General features: G+C 38.1%; 1 protein-coding gene across 1 annotated transcript in view; it reads left to right on the forward strand.

The window, feature by feature from the left end:
- The window catches only part of LOC121638354 (heterogeneous nuclear ribonucleoprotein L-like), a 42,156-nt gene extending 23,737 nt beyond the window's left edge, over nucleotides 1–18,419 (forward strand). The window contains exons 4-13 of the mRNA XM_041983085.1: nucleotides 3,272–3,357; nucleotides 3,625–3,721; nucleotides 3,860–3,932; nucleotides 10,464–10,523; nucleotides 10,660–10,895; nucleotides 11,758–11,879; nucleotides 12,989–13,187; nucleotides 13,315–13,372; nucleotides 13,462–13,560; nucleotides 13,680–18,419. Coding sequence (XP_041839019.1) covers nucleotides 3,272–3,357; nucleotides 3,625–3,721; nucleotides 3,860–3,932; nucleotides 10,464–10,523; nucleotides 10,660–10,895; nucleotides 11,758–11,879; nucleotides 12,989–13,187; nucleotides 13,315–13,372; nucleotides 13,462–13,560; nucleotides 13,680–13,735 — 1,086 coding nt within the window. The 3' untranslated portion in view covers nucleotides 13,736–18,419. The remainder of the gene's footprint in view (nucleotides 1–3,271; nucleotides 3,358–3,624; nucleotides 3,722–3,859; nucleotides 3,933–10,463; nucleotides 10,524–10,659; nucleotides 10,896–11,757; nucleotides 11,880–12,988; nucleotides 13,188–13,314; nucleotides 13,373–13,461; nucleotides 13,561–13,679) is intronic.
- The last annotated feature ends 2,892 nt before the right edge of the window (nucleotides 18,420–21,311 follow it).

The raw sequence follows: 21,311 nt of genomic DNA on the forward strand, positions 1-21,311 counted from the left end.
TTTAACCTCTGCTTACGTGATACATTCTTTCCTGCCTGCCTTTCAGATTTCTTCTATCCCACTTTTCTGACAGGGAGGTGGAAATGTGTCTGTTATCTATTTTTCCAGTTGGACATTTATTTATAATCAGGTCAGAGCATTTTTGATCAGATCATTCGTCCTTCTCATATCTAAAAATAACATTCGGAAACGTGAAATAATTGTTGTAAATCAACATTTAAGTTTTATCTCTAATTTAAAACTGCAGATCTTTATATTGTATAGTTGATCATATTTTATTTAGTTTTGTTTCTAACCTTTTGTTTCTAAAACCAGTGGGATAAATATGTTACTTCTCAGGGCTGATGCACAAAAATGACTTCATCCAAAAATAATTTAGGTGCCCAACCAAATTTTTTAAAACTTTAATTTAATCTTACAAAGTCTTATACAAACTAAAACAGATAGAAGTGGTTTTTGTTTAGTTTCTTAAAGAGACATTGTGTAACATTTTCTGGCCAAAATCGATGTCTGCATGTATACATGTGTGATCGCTGATGTTTTATGACTCATAAGCGAAGAATTTTAGATTTTTTGGGCAATTGATGAAGGAGAGGGATTTCAAAGCTGATGTGGAGGTTGCAGGCTTTCGGCTGGATGGGTGAGTTAATTCAATCTAACAGTGACGTTTATTTTGGTGTTATGTTAGAAACAATGTAGGTAGTCCAGCAACTACTTTATCCTTCTTTTTAAGTCGTACATTTACTGTAACTTGCTATATAAAAGGGCAGAAACGGCTAATTTGTTAGTTAGCCTACAGTAGAAAAGCTCCGCTGCAACAGTTTTCAGTTGTTGTTACTCTTCACAGAAGTCATACCAGTAGACGACCTCGCTCTTCTTTCAGACGTATTTTCCAAGAGCTTTCCCTCGTGTTTCATTATTTATTTCAGCTGATTTGTCAATGAGGGTGGGGGTAGTTGTCCTCCTTCTAGTCAGACAAAATACACCAAATACCAGTTTCTGGTCGTGTTTTAATCACGGTGAGGTTCCAGTAGAGCACTACTCGGTCGCTTGCATTACATTAGTGCACCACTTGATGTGCCTAATTCTTACACACTGGGGCTTTAAAACTACAGTCACCAGCAAGGGACAAATAGCACCAACTACATGCTTTCCCGCCGAGTGAGTTTCTGTCCGCCAGATGTTTTCCCCCTGACCAACTATGATCCAGAGGGAACTTCTTCGTCTGAGTTTGTTACAGGTTAATACATGCGCTTCATGGTGGTCACATATGTATACTGTTACTGTGAATAAGGCGGCGGTGAATAAAGTTAACCTTCAACTTCAGAAGTGAGTTCTGTGTGTGTAACAGAGTGAACACTGTGATCGGATGAAATGCTTTCATCTGTGTTGTTGAGGCTTTCTGAGATACAGCTGCTACCGTTGTTGCAATACGAGTTGGAGAAAGTGAGAGGCTAGAATGTGCTATACATTAGAATGAGATACACGATTCCAACGTTAGCTGGCAGCAATTCTTACACAATTTCCCTTTAAGTCTGGTTTGGTTTATAATTAGTGCTGAGCAACGATCACAATTTTTAATCATTATCAATCACATTATTACACACAAAATTTAACGATGATTCAAAAATTTTTAGATTAAAAGTTCATTTATATGAAAGCAGATAATCTACTTTTATACAGAAACAGTTAAATATTTTTGTAAATCTCAACTTAAACATAATAAAATAAAATGGACCAAGAGGATTAAAAATTTCAGGATTTATTTCATATTTATCAGCAGGATAAATATGAAAGCTTTGACGCTGCCTTCTTTCTGTATATCCGATGGTGAATATCTGATGGTGAAATTCGGCCAACAGCTGGGTTTCCCTGCAGGAGTAAAGTCTCAGATCGTCTGTAATTTGAGGAAGGAAGTTTTAGAGACAAAATTAAGACCTCAAACTTGTGTAAATACTCAGTTAATCTACAATTTGACTTTTTCTAATAAAATTTCTGTTATGGACACATAAGCAGCAGGCGATAAAGTGACGAGGCGATAAAAACTTAAAAGGCAATTTAAAACTTAAAATCTTAAAATGACCTTGTGACCTGTGGTTGGTCTGTGTCGTCAGACTCAGGGAGGAATGGACCTTAAAAAATAATAAAAAACTGTCTACATAATGTTACAGTGAAGCATTTTTATTGTTCTTGTCTACATTAGTAGACATTAATATCTGACTGTGTAAACCAGTGCGGATCAGCCAGCGGCAGCTTTGTGTGTTTTATCTTCAGTGTGGGTGCAGAGATGAATCTGCAGCTGGAAGAAAAAACCTGCTAGATGTGTCACTTTAAACAAAGAGAGAGAGTTGCTAGAAGAGTCTGTATACTCACTAAATTTAGCGACAGAATCAGTAAGTTGGCAGCACTGCAAGTTCCCGGCTCTTTCCATACTTGCACAGGTGCACCTGCAGTCCAAAATGAGGTGCAATGCTCCGATTTTACATGCCCAAACTTGCTCATGCACGTGGTATTTCCAGCCCTTCTGCATTTCAACGGCATTTTCTGGTTAAATTAAGACATCCAAACTTTATTTCTAATAGGTCAAAATAACTCATCACTCTTTGAATCACATTGCTAATGATAAGTGGTACATATGGAATAAATATGTAAATAATATATTACATTTTTACATTTTTTTATGCAAAAAACAAATATCTCTTGATATTTGTAATAAACCTGAAGTGTGTCCTGAGACATATAAAGACCATTTTAAGTTCTAATTCATCAGAAAAATCTTTGGGAAATTCAAACTTAAGGGGCGGCATGTTTGGAAATTTGCAATAAATTAAAAATGTTTCTGAATTTGACTTCATTGAACCGTCAGTTTGACAGAATAAATTAAAAGAAGTAAAATGATTTTTTCCTCCGTCAGTGTAAATTGAGTTTCAGTGCAAACATGAACCACCGCAGCTCATCTTTTAAAAAAACCATGAACTTCCATCTGAACGACAGCAGTTTATCTTTCCAAACACGCAGCAGCCAGACTGCAGGCATGTTGAAACCATCGCTGCTCTGCTGTCTGGCTTTCTGCTGCAGTAAAAGTATGAACTCATGTAAATCTGTTTAATGTGCTTTCATTTATCTCTGAAGTTGTTTTTATACGTTACCTCTTATTATCAGACTGTAAAGCACATTGGTCGGCTTGTGCTGTTTTTCTGAACTGAACCCAAACTAAAAGCAAATATCGTCATGGAAACTGCAGTTTTATGTTCTGCTCTGTTTCTGGCAGGATGTGCTGTACACCGTCTGTAACCCCGTCGGTAACGTCCTGCGCATCGTCATCTTCAAACGAAACGGCATCCAGGCCATGGTGGAATATCCTGACTCAGTCTGTGTGTTTCTGATTCAGCCTTTACTGTCTCTATGCTGCAGCTGAGCCTCTTAAAGTTACCTCTCATCGCTGCTGATGCCTCATGATGATGATGATGATGATGATAATGATGATGATGATGAAGAAGGGGGCAGGAAAGTAGAGGTAGATTCTAGCTGGACCTGTTTTATCACAACCAGATCAGACTTTGTGTGAGTGCTGTTTCTGTGCTCTGATTGGCTGGCTGCTTCTTCCTTAACGAGCTGGTTAACGTTTGAGTCGGTGGAGGACGCTCAGAAGGCCAAGCTGGCTCTGAACGGAGCCGACATTTACTCTGGCTGCTGCACACTTAAGATCGAATATGCTCGGGTAAACACACACACACACTCAGACATACACATTCTCTAACAAACACACATTCAGGTGCACGCACACACATGCACTCTCATTCTCATGCCCACGCACACACACCCACCCAGAGGTGCTGTGCTCTGTCGCCCCCTGCAGCCCAACAGACTGAACGTCGTCCGCAACGACAACACCAGCTGGGATTACACCAAACCCTTCCTGCTGCATCGAGGTAGGACATACACACACACACACACACACACACACACAGCTGTTTTCACTCTTACACTCAGCAGGAGTTTTGCTTTTTATATTTTTACTATAATGGTTCCTGTTTCCTTCTAATTTCTCTGTCATAAACTTAAGAATCAGAATTAATTATCTAAATAAAATCTTCATTTCTTTGAACTAAAGAAGGTCTCGTTCTTCAGATGCAGCAGCACAGATGCAAAAACTGCACACCTAAAAGTAGGATGTGGTTTAACATGAGGTGGATTGTTTTTACACAATCCTGCTGACATGCTTGCATTAACACTCATATATAGATGAGTTCTGTTCTGCAGATGCAGAAACATGATACATGCAGCAACTTCCCTGGAAATAAACAGGAGTTCTCTAAAAGGATCAAATATAACACAAAATAATAAAATTAAATTAAACTGAATATGTAATATAAAGTTTGATAATATAAAAAAAGACAAGGTTTGTTTAAATATAAATTAAGTTCAGTTCAATTCAAACACCTCATTAATCGCATACGGTAAATTCTAGAGAGCAATGAGTTTTTTTTCTTTATGTTTTTGAATGTATTAATTATTTATTAATTATTTATTTATTATAAATAAAAGAAATATTGTTCTGGAGGGTGCTGGCCATTTTGCATTTATGTCTTGCAGAAGTCTCTGACTAAACACATTTATATTTAGTTATTAGAAATTAATTAATTATTAATTATATATTATTAACACATGTATTTATTTCTTTAATTTATATGTAAATTCTATAGCTTTTAGCTTTTTTCACTATTTTTTTCTGGAAGAAATAGACAAGGTTTGCCTAAAAAGATAAATTAAAAAAAATCCAATCAATTCAATTCAGTTTTAGAGCAACCAAATTTAAAAAGAATTTCCCAACAAATACACTGAAGTCAAACTTAAGTATTCTGATTTTCTCCCTCTATCCACAACATCCACATGAGAAAAAAATCACTTCATTGACTTACCGACAAGAATTATTCAACATGATGAAATCTTTAAGCAATGACGGACACGGAGTGTTTGCTCAGCGCGTCACAGTTATGAAGATAAAAATGGCTGAACATGAGCACATTAACTAAATGTGGCAAAACATGCCAACGTATTCGTTAATAATTATAATTCTTTGACTACAAGCTTTGTGTGTCTTGACATATCCTGTGGAAAAAGGTTTTTGAAGCTTCATACAGGACAGAAACTTAGTATAAGAAGTGGTGTTTCATGTCTGAAATGATGTATTATAATGTTTCTTGTAGTCAAAAAGGCTTGTAAGCTGCAGGCTAATAGACCTCAACAAGAGCAATATAAGAGGAAAAATACTTGCTTTCATGCCCTTGACACGGCTTACCATGGTGCTCTGAGTTTCATAACAAACTACAAAGCTCTCACACATCACTGTTTTCAATGCACGTGTTCGTTAATTCTGACTTGTTCACAAGTGAGTAAAGTAAATTTATTTTATGTCACAGTGCTTCACAACAATAAAAACACAGTCATAAAACAACTATAAGATTAAAATAACTTAAAAGCAATATTTAGAGCAAAGTAAATTAAATAAAACACAAAGATAAAAAGTCAAATTAAAAAAATCATAAGAATTATTAAAAGGCCTGTTAAAATAAACAGGTTTTAATCTGCTTTTTAAAAGCGTCCACAGAACACACAGATTTCCAGACTTTTGGACCGACAACCTGAAACGCAGTCACTTGGGTCTTGATGGAGGGACAACCAGCAAACCCTAACCAGAAGATCTAAGATCCCTGCTGCTGTGGAAAGGCTGCAGCGGAGCAGCTGGGGACTGGCCCTATATGGAAGGACTAAAAATTTAAAATGATTTTTACCTCTGACAAAGAGCCAGTGTAACGAACACAATACTGGAGTGATACGAGCCCTTCTGTGTGTTTTTGTGAAAAGTCTGGCAGCTGCGTTCTGAACCACCTGCAGGCGGTTCAGAGATGAACTGCTCAGACCTGTAAGAAGAGAATGACAGTCATCCAAACAATAGGAAAAAAAGGCGGAAATTATCGTTTTCATCTCCATTAACGTAACAACTAGACTTAACTTGGCGATATTTCTCAGCTGATAAAAATAGGACCGAACCAACTTATTTACATGTTGGTCCAGATTCAAACCCCAACTTATAGAGACACCAAGATTATGTGCAGTGGGTTTTACTGCACAATATATGAAATATAATCTAGTTTTTCTATTATGCTTGGAGTTCCCCTTCCAATATAATCAGTCAGGATTTTCTTCTGAACCAAAACTGAGGGTTGTTTATCTGACTGGCTTGGTTGGAGGTGATGAATCACTAACTTGCTGAACAAGTCGTCGGATCTAATTACACCTTCAAAAGCTCTTATGAAAGACTCAGAGGAAGCATGTACAAGGCAAAAAGCACTGGGCCCAGAAGTGAGCCCTGAGGAACCTGAAGACAAGTGTTCAGAGGATAATGTCAGACCGCCAACACCCACTAAAAAGAACCAGAAAGGCATGAGAACCATTCAAGAGCTGTCCCTGATATTCTGACTCACTGCCTGAGTCTATCAATAAATTATGATCTACTGTATCGAAAGCAGAGCTGGGATCAAGTAGCACCACAACAGAACAATCTCCTGCATCACTTTGCATCAAAATGTCATTACCAGTTCTAAGCAGAGATGTTTCAGCTGAATGCAAATGACGGAAACCGGACTCACATGGCAAAGGGCTGCGCAGGATCCAGGTTGTGTTTTTTTTTTGTTTTTTTCTTTAAGTGGTTGAACAGCAACCTGCTTAAAATATGTAGGAACACATCCAGACAACAGAGAATTATTAATTATTGAGAGGACATAAGACAGACACAATTAAAGATGTTCAGTCATGAAGGAATAATTCTGAGGGCACAGTTCAGTGAGGGAGGTGTGATCCATAACCATTTGTCAAGTTTCAGTTACAATCAGAAAATCCAGATTCTTTGACTTAAGGTCTCACAGAAATTATAACAGGAATATGACAATAATCATCAGTGGAAAGAGAGGGGGTACATTTGTAAAGTTGGGCCTAAAAACCTGTTTAAAAGTGCCCAATGAACAAGCCTCCAAAGAGGGTAACAATAGAACAGGAACCTGAGCCGGGAATGATGTCATGAGAGAATCAGAGGTAGAACAGTCTGGAATGGGAGCTATGGAGTGAACAGAAAAAGAAGAAAAGGCTTCTAAAGCGTACATGGAGCATGTAATTTGTAGTCCGTTAAATGAATAAAACTGTGTAGCATGCTGTAGATTAGAAGCAAGTATATGGCTACCCCGTCTGTTTGGATGGATCCTATTCCTTTGAAAAAAAGAGGCATGATCCCAGAACTAATATCAATCATTAAAATAATTATTTTATCAATAAAACCAATGTTTTGGGTTCTGCTGTCAGACTGCAGGCAAGTATTGAGGCTAAGAAGTCTATTAAATCAGTCAGCCCTCGACCTAAGGTAGGAATCGGACCTGAGATAAAAATAGATTTTCCAGTATTTTTTAAAACATCAAAACAAAAATTATATTCCGTTTTTGTGTGCTCGGACTCCCGATGGGTTACATCATTGGTTCCAACATGAATAATTATTCTCTTGACAGAGACTGGGAATGAGGGCAGCAGGAACTGTAGCACCTGGGAAACAGTGTGTTACTGCATTAAAGAACCGAACCCTATGTCTAGAGTCACCTAATGTCATTGTAGTACCTTCGACTGGAAGGTAGGCGGATCGATTCCAGGCTTCCACTGACTACATGCCGAAGTGTCCTTGGGCAAGACACTTAACCCCACGTTGCCTCCCGATGTGCCTATCGGGGTGTGAATGTGTGTGTGAATGTGATAAGTAGTGTAAAAGCACTTTGAGTGGTCAAACTGGCTGGAAAAGTGCTATATATATATATATATATATATATATATATATATATATATATATATATATATATATATATATAAGTACAAGTCCATCTAGGTTGGAAAAGATGGCCGTTTATGCTCGACACAGAAGACAGCTACGCAGACGGACAGACTGTTTTGTCTCTTTCCTGCGTCGGTTACATGAGTAATTTGGTCTGTTTTCAGGGAGCGTAGCTTGACACAGAAGACAGAGCAATACCACCGGCTATCGCGGGGCAGTACTGAGCAGAATAGCTGACATGCAACCAGGGAAAGAACAAACCAGAGAAGAAGAGGATCAGGAAGGAAACAAAAAAGCAGAAGAAGAATGAAGACGAGGACAATAACTGTAGAAATTATGCAAGCTGAAGAAGAAAGGATTTGCAAGTGTTTTGGGCGTGTTGGGCCGTTGGAAACAACTTCATAGCGACACATGACCACTGCCAAACGGTGGCTGAAACTGACGTGGGTCACAGGAGTGAGCTCTGAACTTAGCACTGCCCACTAGTGGAGGAATTGACTTAACAACCATAGCAACGCAAAAGTCGTATGGAAGTATGAGGAAGGCGACGTATGACAACATTTGAAACTTTGCTAATTATTTAAGGGAGCATAAATGGGCATTTAGATGAGACTGTGGATGTTCAGAATCCCCTGTAGAAATTTCACCAGGCAGTCTGGGTTGGAAGGTTTGGTCCAGGTCCTCCCCAAATTCAATAGAAGAAGAACCAACACAGGTTTCCTCCAGCAGCCATAATCAGTAGACCGAAGCATTGTTGTATTTTGTTTGTTGTTGTATTTTTGCTGGGTCTGCTTCCCTCGTATCTTAAAATATACTTATCGTGGAATAACCCAACCAGCTATAATCTCCGATCACTAGACCTCTTACTGTTCCTAAGATCAGAACAGACCAAGAAAAAATGTTTTTTTTTTTTAATGTTGCTCCTTCTGCCTGGAACGACCTGAAAAAGGTCCTTAAATTGAAATAAGCTGGTCGCTACCTGCTTTTAAAGACATCTTACATTTATTGTCAAAAGGTAAATCAGAATTTAGATGCTTTGTTTAACATGGTAATGTTTCTCTTGGAACTTCTAACATTGATAGTGTTTTAGTTCATGTTTTATGTGTTTTGCTTATAATGTTATGTGTATCCTTGTAGCATGTTGTAAATGGTTGTAATTTCTCTTGTGCTGCTGCTGTTGTGGCCAGGGCACTCTTGTAAATCAGATTTTTAAACTCAATGAATACATTTATTTCCTGTTTAAATAAAGGTTGCATAAAATTAAATAAAAATATCACAATTTGGTTTAACTCTGGTTAAAACAATGTTAAACCTGAGGGGTGGCTATTTTTCATACTCATAAATGTAAATGAATGAAATAAAAACACTAAAGAAAAAGCCTCCACAGCAACGAACAAAAGAAGAGGAAGACAGACCCATTGATGCAGATGAGCTACATTACTCTGAGCAGCATCTGTTGGAAAATATTCTAGTTTTTCCTTCAAACAATGACGCAATCAGTGTTTTCTGTTTCTGTGGTCCTGCTGTGTGCTTTGTCTTGTCTGTACTTCATTTTGAGCTCCAGTATTTAATCTAGTTTTCACAGCATAAGAAGATGTCAATGTGGCATGAGAGCATGCGCCATGTCAGCTGTAAACTGCACGAGCTTCGTGCAGTCTGTCACAGTTAGCAGGTCTGAGCTAGCTAGCGAGCTAGTTAGCTACACTGGTTTGTAAGGATTAGCAGAAGAACTCACATCATTTTACAGTCTGGCGTGTTGATCATTTTTGTTGTTAAGGTTTGTGTATATTTTAATACTGTGGAAGGATTTGCTTTTTTGTTTATAGAACTACAATCACAGGGCTAACGGATAGATTACCACACTGACAGAGCACTACTTAAATGAACACACAACCATGATACAGAAACCTCTTCTCTCTGTTAGCTAACAATGCTAACCACAACAACTACAGTTGTTTTTTGTTCCTCTTCTGTTCTGGTGGCCAAACAGCAGCAGACAATATGAAACTGAAATAAAAACACTGTTCCGGATCTTTTATCATTATCTGCTCACTTCCACGTTCAGAGCAGATTCTTATCAAGGCAGATCAAACCTCTTTATGTACACACTGTCAGATGAACAACCTTCTGTTCTTGAGTTAAGACCCACACCTGGCATCATGAAGCTTCTGTTTGAAGATGGAGGAAGACGTAGCTTTGTGCATTCTGCCTCCAGGGCTGAAGTCTGTAGGCGGCTGCTGAGTTTGCTAAAGCTTCTGTGGAGACTGAATCTACAAATAGTTTTCTGCTGGGGAGGGAGAGAGTCTGTACTGACTTAATTTTATCTAGACTCAAAAACAAGTCCCATATAAATGACGGAATTTTCAGCTAAGCGGTGACTAAGTTTGGGGAAATATTACCGTCAGGTCGGGGGTTCGGGTTATTGCAGTTAGGCCATAACAGAACTCAGATACGTTCAGGGTCATCCTGAAAGCTGAAGTGAAAATACTGCTCAGTGTGTTTCACACAGTCCTGAATGGTGTTGCTATTGGCAACAACTTTTCTGTCAGCTCTGATTTGCCATAAATGTTTGTTTTGATGTGTGTTACAGAGCGGGGGAAGGGAAGGCAGCGTCAAGCCATCCTGGGAGAGCATCCATCCAACGGCTATGGTACAGCCTGTCTATGTGCATCCCGTCTGTTTGAACTGCTCTTCTGCCTTTCTAACATCACTGTTTCTGTGTGTGTTTCTTTGTGTGTGTGTGGGTGCATGTGTGTGTGCGTGTGTGTGCGTGTTTGCATGTGCAGGCCCACACTGCCCCCTGCTGCCTCTTCCAGCTAACAGCAGGTACAGAAGGAGCAATGAGCCCATACAGGACATGATCTCGTACCCCCCTCTCCTTCCAAAGACCTTCCCCTCCACCTCTTCTTCCTCATCCCTTTTGGGCTCCAGCTCTGTTGCCATGGTGAGCGGCCTCCATCCCACCAAGATGAACTGCAGCCGCATCTTCAACCTGTTCTGTCTCTATGGCAACGTGGAAAAGGTGTGTGTGCATTCTGCTTGGACCTTTTAGAGAAGATGTGATTGGTAGAGTGTGATGAAACGATGCCTGAAACACATCACATGTTTTACGTAATAGTCATCTGTTGATCGACATTCGGTTTTAATCATTCTTATTTTATTTACTCACACTTTAGCTATGCTAACAGAGAATACAATAGACCCCCTTTAGTTTGTGCTGAAACCTAGTGTGGATATTTTTAAAAACAGACTCAAGACCCACCTTTTTAGTTTAGCATTTTAATCATTACTTTTATTATTACTATTGTGTTTATTCATTTCTTTATTCTTAACACACAGACTGTATTCAGCTTCTATTTATTTATCATTTATGTATTTGTTTTATCATTTTGTATTCTCTTATTTCACGGGTTCTTTTATTTTATGGGTCTTAGCAATATTACTTTTATTTTATGGTTTTTAGATTGTCTTAGATTAGTTTTACAGTGTTTTATCTCAGTGTTTCCCCACATCACTAGACCCCAGAATTTACGACAGCGTTTCCTTGGTCCTTTTAACTTGCTTTTACCCTCTGTGTGTGTGTGTGTGTGTGTGTGTGTGTTTGACGGGAAGGGGGGAGGGCTTGCTGCTATTGGGTTGGGGTTCTGGGGGATTTTACCATCTGTAAAGCACCTTGAGTTGCTATTTGTATGTATGAAAGGTGCTATATAAATAAAGTTTGATTGATTGATTGATTGAAATTCAGACATAAAGTGTAAAATTTGAGTGTGAAGGTTCTCTTGGCCTCTTATGGACTCCTGAAGCTAATTCTCAAAGCAGTTTCAGTTATAGTATTTTTGGAGAGCGCTTCATTGAAACAGGCCCCTGATTGGTTGTTTTTACAGGTGAAGTTTATGAAGAGTGTCCCTGGCACGGCCTTGGTAGAGATGGGTGATGAGTATGCTGTGGACCGAGCTGTGACTCACCTCAACAGCATCAAGGTGTTTGGGAAGAAACTCAACGTTTGGTGAGTGCTAACACCTCTTCTGACTTGGAGACAGTTTGTGGGGCTCAGGGATGGAGCCGGGAGGGGTCTGATAGTTTAATGCTGGAAACAGCTGACTAAAACAATCTGATACAGGCCAGGAATATTCATGGTCATTCACAAACCAAAAGACAATGCCATACTTTGAATGCAGTGCTCACATCTCAGTAGAAAGATGGTTTCTGAAAGATCCACAAAGAGAGAAGAAAGTTTACCACGAGCTGATCTCCTTTAACTGTAAAAACCCCTGCATTATATTTGAACTTGCAATATTAAAGTCTTTCAATGTTCAGTTTCCACTTTAACACTGATGATCTCTGTAAAATGTTGAGTGAAATGTAAATAAAAACAGAATGAAATGATTTCAAGATGTTGAAACTGAGACATTTTATCGTTTCATGGAAAATATGAGCTGATTTTGAATCTGATGGCAGCAACATGTCTGTAAAAGTTGGAACAGGAGCAACAAAAGGCTGGAAAAGTGACTGGTACAAATAAAAAAACTGAAGGAACTTTTCACAGCTAATTAGGTTAATTGGCAGCAGGTTAGTAACATGACTGGGTATAAAAGGAGCATTTCAGAGAGGCAGAGTCTCTCAGATGGAAAGATAGTCATTTATATTTTATTAATTCCAACTTAGGAGCAGTGGGTTTCCATATGACAGCACCCAGGGAGCAGTTAGTGGTTAACAGCCTTGCTCAGAAGTTGACAGTCCAGGGACTCCAGCCCCTCTTCTCTAACATAAATTCTCATGATTTGAGATTCTGAGAGGTTTATGAGATTTATAAGTCATAGTATTCTGTTTTTATTCAGTGTCCCAACTCTTTGGGGAAGTTGTAGCAAAGCTGGGCTTGAGCTGCTCTGTCCTGGTGACTATTAGCCAAAAACTACAACATGCACAACATGGAAATAAATGAAAATAAACATAAATACTTTACATACTCCAAAATATCTGTTGAGTAACTAAGATCGATGTTTAAACCAGGAATCTTAAGGTTCCCTTCATGTCAAACACAAGCATAATGTTCAAGACTTGTGTGTTTCTGTTTGGCTTTAGTCATCATGAATCTGTCCATCTGTCCCTGGTCAGTGTATCCAAGCAGCAGGCGGTGATTCCCAGTCAGGTGTTTGAGCTGGCTGATGGCAGCAGCAGCTACCAGGACTTCAGTCTGACCAGAAACAACCGCTTCAGCAGCGCACACAGCAGCAGGAACATCATCCAGCCACCTGCTGCTGTGCTGCACTTCTACAACGCGCCACCCACCCTCAGCCAGCACCAGCTGCTCAAGGTGAGGTCGCACCTGCTGGAGATGCACACGCATAGCCTGATTAAATATATGCTTATATTCTAAATAAGCAAGCACTAATTTTCTTATGAAGCCAGCTTGATGTGTCTCTTCTTGTTGCCATCATCAGCTCTGCTCTGAACACAACGTTCCCGAATTCACCAAGTTCAAGGTCTTTGATGCCAAACGTGAGTTCAGCCAATCACACAGCAGAGGCTCAGAGCTAAGATCAAGAAAACGTCTCTACTCATCCTTTCTGTCCTCTTCCCTCTTGCAGCCAGCTCAAAGACTCTATCTGGCCTGTTGGAGTTTGACAGTAAAACCGAAGCTGTTGAGGCTTTGACGGTCCTCAACCACCACCAGATCAGAATACCCAGTAAGTGACTGGAGGCTCATTTATCAGGCAGAGAAACTGTTTCTTTGCTCCTGAAACTGATTCTGCAGAACATTGTCCCTGTATTAAAATAAAGTGGGCTGGTTCTCTCCACCCTGCAGGCAGCTCCAACCCCTTCACCTTGAAACTCTGCTTCTCCACTTCCTCCCATCTGTGACCCAGAAACAAGATGGCTACCACAGACACAGAGGTCCTCCAGGAAACACCAGAGAGCAAGTTTGTCTCTGTCAGAAACAGAGAAAGGATCGGCAAGAGATTTGATTCCATTTTTTTCCTTGAAGAGGTTTAACTGGATGAATTAGCATGTTTCACGATGAAGCAGTCTGAAGAAAGCGCGACCTGATACATTCAGTGATGACTGATGGATTTTTCTTTTATTTTAGGTTTAATAGCTCAGTCTGTGGTTTGTGGTATGTAATACTTGTATCAGTTAAAGGTTCTTTCTGGTACTTTTTGTGAAAATGAGGACAGCTGGTGGGTAGCAGGGGAATAACTAAAGGTTTACAGAGTGGTTACCATCTATAAATGCAGCTTTCCAAACAATTCATCCCCGAGGCTGCAGAGGAATAACAGAGCAGTCCAAGGGAAAAAAAAGCCATAAATCTGAGAAATAAAGGGTAATTAACCTGTTTTCTAAAGCACAAACACACACTTCCATGCATTTGCTGGTGTCCACTCACCTAAAAATTTCAATATACAAAAGAAATACACCCAAAAAGGCTAGCAGTCTGTAGGGTGTTTTGTTTTTCTGTTTTTTTGGGGGGTTTTTTGAGCACGCCTTTTAAAAATAGAGATATAGATATTCATAAATATTTCCATTGGACAAAATCTGGATGAAACTTAACAGAAAACATCACACTGCCTCTGTAAGACAACAAAGCAGACAATCATCAGGAGCACCTATAAGAAGGCAAACTGAGAAAAACATGAAGAACACCAGCAACAAGTATAATAAAAGATAACTGCAGCAGGACAACACTGTATCTGTACAAACATGCATTTCTGTGTGGAGTGTTTTCCTGTAAGTTCTTCTCTGTGTGTGATCAGCATTTATTTGTCAGTCAGTTGAACTGATTTCAGTCTTCCATTTTCTTAGAATGAGGACTGGTTATTCCTTCACTCCCCATCCTTCGCTGCTCCTCCACTGCAGTACCAAAACCACGGACTGAAAGCTGTTAAATATGGATACCTTACATTTTAAATGGCTGTATTATACTGTATATGTTTTTTTTTCCCTTAGTTGACGTCTTACAAGAAACTAAACTAACTCTAGCTGAGAATTTTCTTCCAAATGAAATTTTATTCAAATAAATATCTACACTGTCACTAAATAAAGAATTAGTCACAATCAAACTATATATTAGATGAGTTATTTCTGGATTAATAGGAAGGTTGAAAAACTCAGGAAGGAACCACTGAAATTAAGAAATGAAACAGGAACAGAGAAACATGAAATATTTCTGTTTTTTCTAGATGAATATCTGCTGGATTTATTCAGTGCTGTACAACTAATGAATCACAGATTTAACAGTTTAAACAGGAATCCACCGTCGGAAACATCTGCTTTCAGTATATATTGGCTTTTTTTATGTAATGTGGGAAATTTTAAATGATTTTAAGCCTTTATGAATAATAAGATAGAGACGTTGAGTTACTTTAATATAAAGCAACTTGGAAGCACTTTAATTAGAAGTGATGCCAAGTTATTAATAGTAATTAGCCGTAGGATTAATAATGCTTTAAATGAGTTGTTTGTGAGAGTTAATCCCTCAACAGCACTACTTCCGTTTCTTTTTATTTTATTCTTTTGTCTTGCTGTGGTTTAGGTTTATTTTGTGTATTTAATTAAAAGATAACTGTAGATATTCTTTCGGGTCAAATTCATTATCTGGATTATTAATTTATCAGTGGTCTTCATGTGTAGGTATTTACAAATGAAAACAAAGGGAAGGAAAAAAACACTGTTCAGATTAATGTCTTTCAGTTTTAATAATTAGTTGTAAAAATTATTTCTGTATTTTCTTTACATTTGTAGTTTTCAAAAAGAAAGAGTTAAATCTTGATTTATGAAAATAAAAAAACAAGAAAACAAAAATGGTTTTTTGGTGTTGACAGGAAACAGAAGCACAGTTATGGACCGGTTTCTGGGATGATTCTGTTTGCATTTCTGGTTAAGTTTAACTCCTAATGAAAGCTTCCTGCTCGTAGGTGTTCTCAGCAGGATCATCAGTCAGAAATTTGCAGCTGCAGAGTCAGTGATACGTGCAGAGAGCTGCAGGGAGGGAGGAAGAGAAGATGAGTGCTGAGCTGCTTCGTGCATGGAGGGAAGTGTCCGAGCAGCTGAGCTGATGGCAGCATGACTAAAGGGATGGTGCAGGTCCACTCAGCCAGTACTGACAATGAGCTAAAGAAGCTTAATAAATGCAGACTCTGACTCCTGTTCTAGTTTAGGAAACAGAGTCCATCTGGCAGATTCAGCAGAGCTTAATATGAGAACTGTTGTTGGTTGGGTTTGCTTCAGCTACAGATTTGATGTTCGGCTTTTTGTTGTTCTTTGTGTTTGTTTTTTGGTGAACAGGATAATGATGTGAGAGGAATCAAATCTGATTCTTTGCTCTTTTAAGTCTTAAATATAACACCTGGAAAGCCTTTCATAAAGGACATGGTGCTTTTTTTTAGCTTTGGTTAAGGTCAGGGCACTTTTTAGAGTTTCACAGTCGCCCCTTCACAAACTCAACCATCAGCAATGCCAAACAAGGAGCTCAGCTGCAGCTGGAAGGAACTTCTGCGTCACTGTTTTGCCCAAAACACTTCAGCACACAGAGGGGTTGGAGATTAATGGATGGTCTAACATCTGATTTACATCCTCCCCTAGTCGTTATTAAAGAAAAACTAAACTTTTATTATATAGGACATAACTAGGATCCAAATGCCTAGTAAGAAATTCAGTTTCTAGGATCTGAAACAAAGCAGTTGACAGAAAGCTGGTACACTGTAAAATCTAACTAGCTGGCTCTACTTAAAACACATAAATGCAAACTTGTTGTCTAAAAAAAAATAAAGTTTTTCTTAATTTGCATGATTAAATACCAGACAAGACTATTTTCTATTCCGCTTTGTCTAATTTAGGGTTGCAGGGAAACTGGAGCTTATCCCAGCAATTACCAGGTGAGAGGCAGGTACACCTGGACAGGTCGCCAGTCCACCGCAGGGCCAGCACAGAGACTCAAACAACCACTCACACTCACTCCTAGGGATAATTTAGAGTGATCAATTAACCCAGTATGCATATATTTTGATTGAGTATAATTAACTAAAATGGTTTTAGTTGTTTTGCGGCAGGAAGTTGATGCGCGCAGATGTCAGACCACAGACGTCTGTGATGGTGCAGCAGCTGCCTGGATTACTGGTTTAAACACAGGAATGACCAGTAACTGGAGAGCAGAGCATGTCTGTACACTGAAACTCTGGTGAAAGGTGGATTATTGCTTATATGAGGTCAATATGGAGACCAGAACACGTTTCCTCTTTTCAGCTCAGAACTGTTTCCTCACACCAGGAGATTTGGAGCTAGAGATCATCAAGGGCGACATATTTTATTACTTCTAAACACAAGATACAAGATCTAAATACCACACAAGAAGATAAAACTAAACAAGATCAAGTTTGAGATAGTTTAGCTTGGATGATTTGAAAATGACAGTTTATTTTAGATTTTTTACATCTTTCTGAAATCTGTTGAAACTTTGTGGCATATAAATTATTGATCAACTAAATAAGTAAAAATCAAAACAAGAAAAGTACTTTAAACAAATATTGTGTGAGGATGAGGACTTTTGCCAAAGTAAAAATGAAAGGTTTCATACTGTGAATTATCTCGTTTGCTGTTAATAGAAGTGAAAAGCATTGTGGGAAATCCTGCTCCCCCATCGTCAGTGTTCCTCATGTACTTATCTTAATTACAGACTCAACTTAAGTATGTTAATGTTTTCAACATTTTACCCTCCAAAGTTCAAAGCTGTTGTACACAAATGTACTTTTACTGCTTTAAAACATGACTGAACAGTTAACCCACAAACACTATGACGCCATTTGAACTGACTGTGTGTGAATCTGTAGCCTAACCTTTATGTATACTTTGGAGCAAAATGACAAGCTAATGTAAATTTAGAGAGTTGGATCATCCGGTGGTGATGTTAAACATTTTACTTCTTCAGTTTCTGTTTTGTTTTACACAAATATTTTAAAACATAGAATTTTAAAAATTATTAGTTGAAATAATAATAATAATTTAATTCTAAAGTAGTTTGAGCTTAATAGTCCCCTGTGTACTGCAGAGGTATAAAAGAACAAATTAAGCTAAAACTCTCAGCACTGACTGATAGCAGCAGGGAATTAAAGATAGTATGTTTAAACGTTCCATGAGCACTGGTTATTCATGGATTTTTAAGGCTGGATGAACCGTCAAATACAACTAGGCTATATTTGAGGTGAACTTGTAAATAATTTAGACAGACAGACACCATCCAGACAATCACCAAACAAACTACTTCTGTGAATTTAAAGTTTTGTGCCTTTTTTTTTGACATGCTACAAACATAATAAACTGATTTACAACAGCTGTACAGAGCATAGTTACAGATTCTGACTTGTTTAAACTGGATTAGACTTGCTTAATCTGGAGGAAATTTGTTTAAACTGGATGAAATTTGTTTAAACTGGATGAGGACTTTATGTGATTATGAATAAAACAGAAAGTAGTTCTGGGAGCAGCTGGATGTTTGTCCTCCCTGATCGGTGTACAGAATCCCAAACTAACATCCAATAAAATGTTCATTGTGTTGATAAAGTGTTTGTGTTTTATGATTTGGCTGTTTTGTTTGAAACGTATCTGTACGACAACATTTTCACTTGACACAGCAAGAAACAAAAAGTCATTAAAACAATTCAGCAGCAATTACACAAAAGTGTAATTTGATGCCAAACATATCTCTAAGACTGTCATTATTTATCTGATAAACTCTGCCGTGATGCAGATTTTAGACTAGACTGGGAAAAGGTTTAAAGGTTTACAAGAACAAAATGCAACAGAGCAGAAACAGATCATGAATTTCAGTAAAAAAAGTTTAGATTGTGTGCAAGTTTTCATCTGTTGATGTATGTGATACATTTACAGCTTATCAATACAAGATAGCTGGTGGCTGATCACTATCTGAAGCAAAGACTGTCAGTAGAGAGCTGGTCATTTCTGAATACACATGAACATGAAATTATGCACGTTTATTATAAAGTGTCTCCACAGACTGACCGACTTGTTGCTCTTCACATCCTGATTATCATCCTTAAAATACAAACATATGAACAAAAATAGATTTTATTTCATGTTAACTGTGATTTAAAAAAAAACTTTCTGAGCAAAAACCTCAAAATAAAAAGTTTAGTTTATGTACAAATGTAGCAGTTTGTCTAGTTATGGTGTGGATTGAAGGGTCGTTGCCTTCTATCTGTGGTGTTTTTGTCTCCTCTTTCTTCTTTCAACAAGATTCCATAGATTCCATGATTCAAAGTAAATAAATAAATAAATCAGATTATCAAGAGGAGCCTTATACCCACAAGCCTCCCCTTGGCAATGCAAACTTGTTCAACACAAACAACACAGCGACCAGACTATCGCTCTGCTTGCTATGATGCTGGACAGGACAGGTTAAAAATTTAAAGTTCATTTACAGAATCTACATTTCATTATGAAATTGACATATTTTTCCTTCTTTTATGAATGTTTGTAATTATGCAGAATTATCCAGAAAGTGCCAGATTTTCTGGCGCTGATGAAAAGGTTGTTTTCTGGGAAGAAAAAATCTAATAAATTTTGCAAGTCCTGATTTTTTTTTTTTTTTCTTTAAAAATGGGAAGTCTGAAGGAGAATGTGTTGTCTAGTTAATCTCCTAGTTTGAATGAAGTCCTTATGTTCTTGGCTTATAAAAGAACAGAACAAACATTAAAGTGTTGATTCAAGCCCTGGGAGACGGATTACTCTGACTTCTGCACAGTCTGGGTGTTTGATGAAGTTGAGATAGAAGCAATGCTTGTGAAATTTGTCACATCTGAAAGTTTTGAGGTGGAATTGAACTCAACACAACTGGTGTGAATAATGTGAAGGTTCTGTTTCACAGAGGAGGTGGGATTTGCTGTTTAATAAGCCAGAAACAGACTTATGTGGTAAAATATGGGAATGTCAAACTGTCACATTTTCCTGATCTTAACCAGATCAGTTTATATGCTAAACTGAAGAAAAAAATTAAGAATGAAAGTAAAAACATAGCAGGTTAACTCTCCTGGTTGTCAATGATAAGTGACTCTACATATATGAATAAAACTATATATTTCATGTTGTGTGTCTGAATAACAGGTTGGTGTAAGAACATAAAGGACATTTGAAGGCCTGCAAGCGGTTCATCTCCAACCTTCTGAATGTACGATAACTGCAACTCATGTTTTTAGCCTCTTCTCTAGCAGGCTGAATACCAACAAACAGCCAGACTGTCATCTGATAGCACAACCACATGACATCCAGGTGTTCACACTGATTGTTATCTGAGTAAAACTAGTTGCAGACGCCCTGCGAAAGAAGGTCAGAGCTTCAGCCTGCAGCTGCTCCACAACAGAACAACTGCTTCTCTTTCCAAACGTGTGAGAAAAGTATTGAAATACCATCGAGCACCAAGTGTGGATGGATTCATTCACAGACACAAGTCATTTCTCCCCACAGAGTTGGTGAGAGGGAGAGAAAATCAGCTGACAGTCAAATCCATTTTCAACAGAAATCACAAGGTTTCAAAGACAAGTTCTGACATTCAGGCCGAATTAACTCTGGTTTGGTTTGCAAAGCCTCTTCACCTTTTATGGAACTTTTTCTTTAACTTTTTTTAGACAGATTTGAAAGGCTTGTGGTGAATTATATATTTATTAATTAGTTCAATAACTGATCATAAATGAACACGCGTTAGCCTTAATCAAATAAGTTAATACAGCGATAATGAAGTCCACCAGTAACACTCCTTCAGCATGCTGGGATTCTACAGTGATGGTGGTAATATAATAATATAGCTTATTGCTAGATTATTTCTATGTTGTAACAACAGCAGAATTAGCTGTTTGGCAGAAAAGGTCTGGCAAGTTTTTCATGGGTACACCCAACATACAAACCCAACCAAAGCAATAGAGATGGAGAACATCATGGGTTTTCATAGTCTGGTGGGAGTTAAGGTGGAAGAAGCAAAAAAGGTTTATCATGGTCCAGGTTAATTACCAAAAACCTCACGTTATTCTTAAAAGAAAATTACTGACAACGGGGAGAACCATGAAAGTTGTTGGCGTGGCTTCTCCTTCATTAGCATGACAAATAAAGGTAGTAAATAAAATATATTGTGTGTTTAAATCATGTCTTGCAGATTTTTGTGAGAATGCAGGTTAAGTTTTGCCATTAAGACGTATATCTCTTGTGGGTTGTTTCCCATACAATGTATGTTTTGCATTACAAATCTAATAACTGACCAAAAACCTGATTTAAATCACAATCTGGTTTCCTCCATGAGCCTGCCTTGAAAAAGACATCATTTCTGATTTTCCAACAGGAATTTTAAGTTTTGTTTCTTCACTGAGCCTCAGTCCAACTTAAATTAAAAAGGATGGAGAAAATGTGACAATATTTCTGGATCGTATTGTATTTCTTT

The sequence above is a fragment of the Melanotaenia boesemani genome, chromosome 4 (assembly GCF_017639745.1).
Source record: "Melanotaenia boesemani isolate fMelBoe1 chromosome 4, fMelBoe1.pri, whole genome shotgun sequence".
NCBI classification, from domain to species: domain Eukaryota; kingdom Metazoa; phylum Chordata; class Actinopteri; order Atheriniformes; family Melanotaeniidae; genus Melanotaenia; species Melanotaenia boesemani.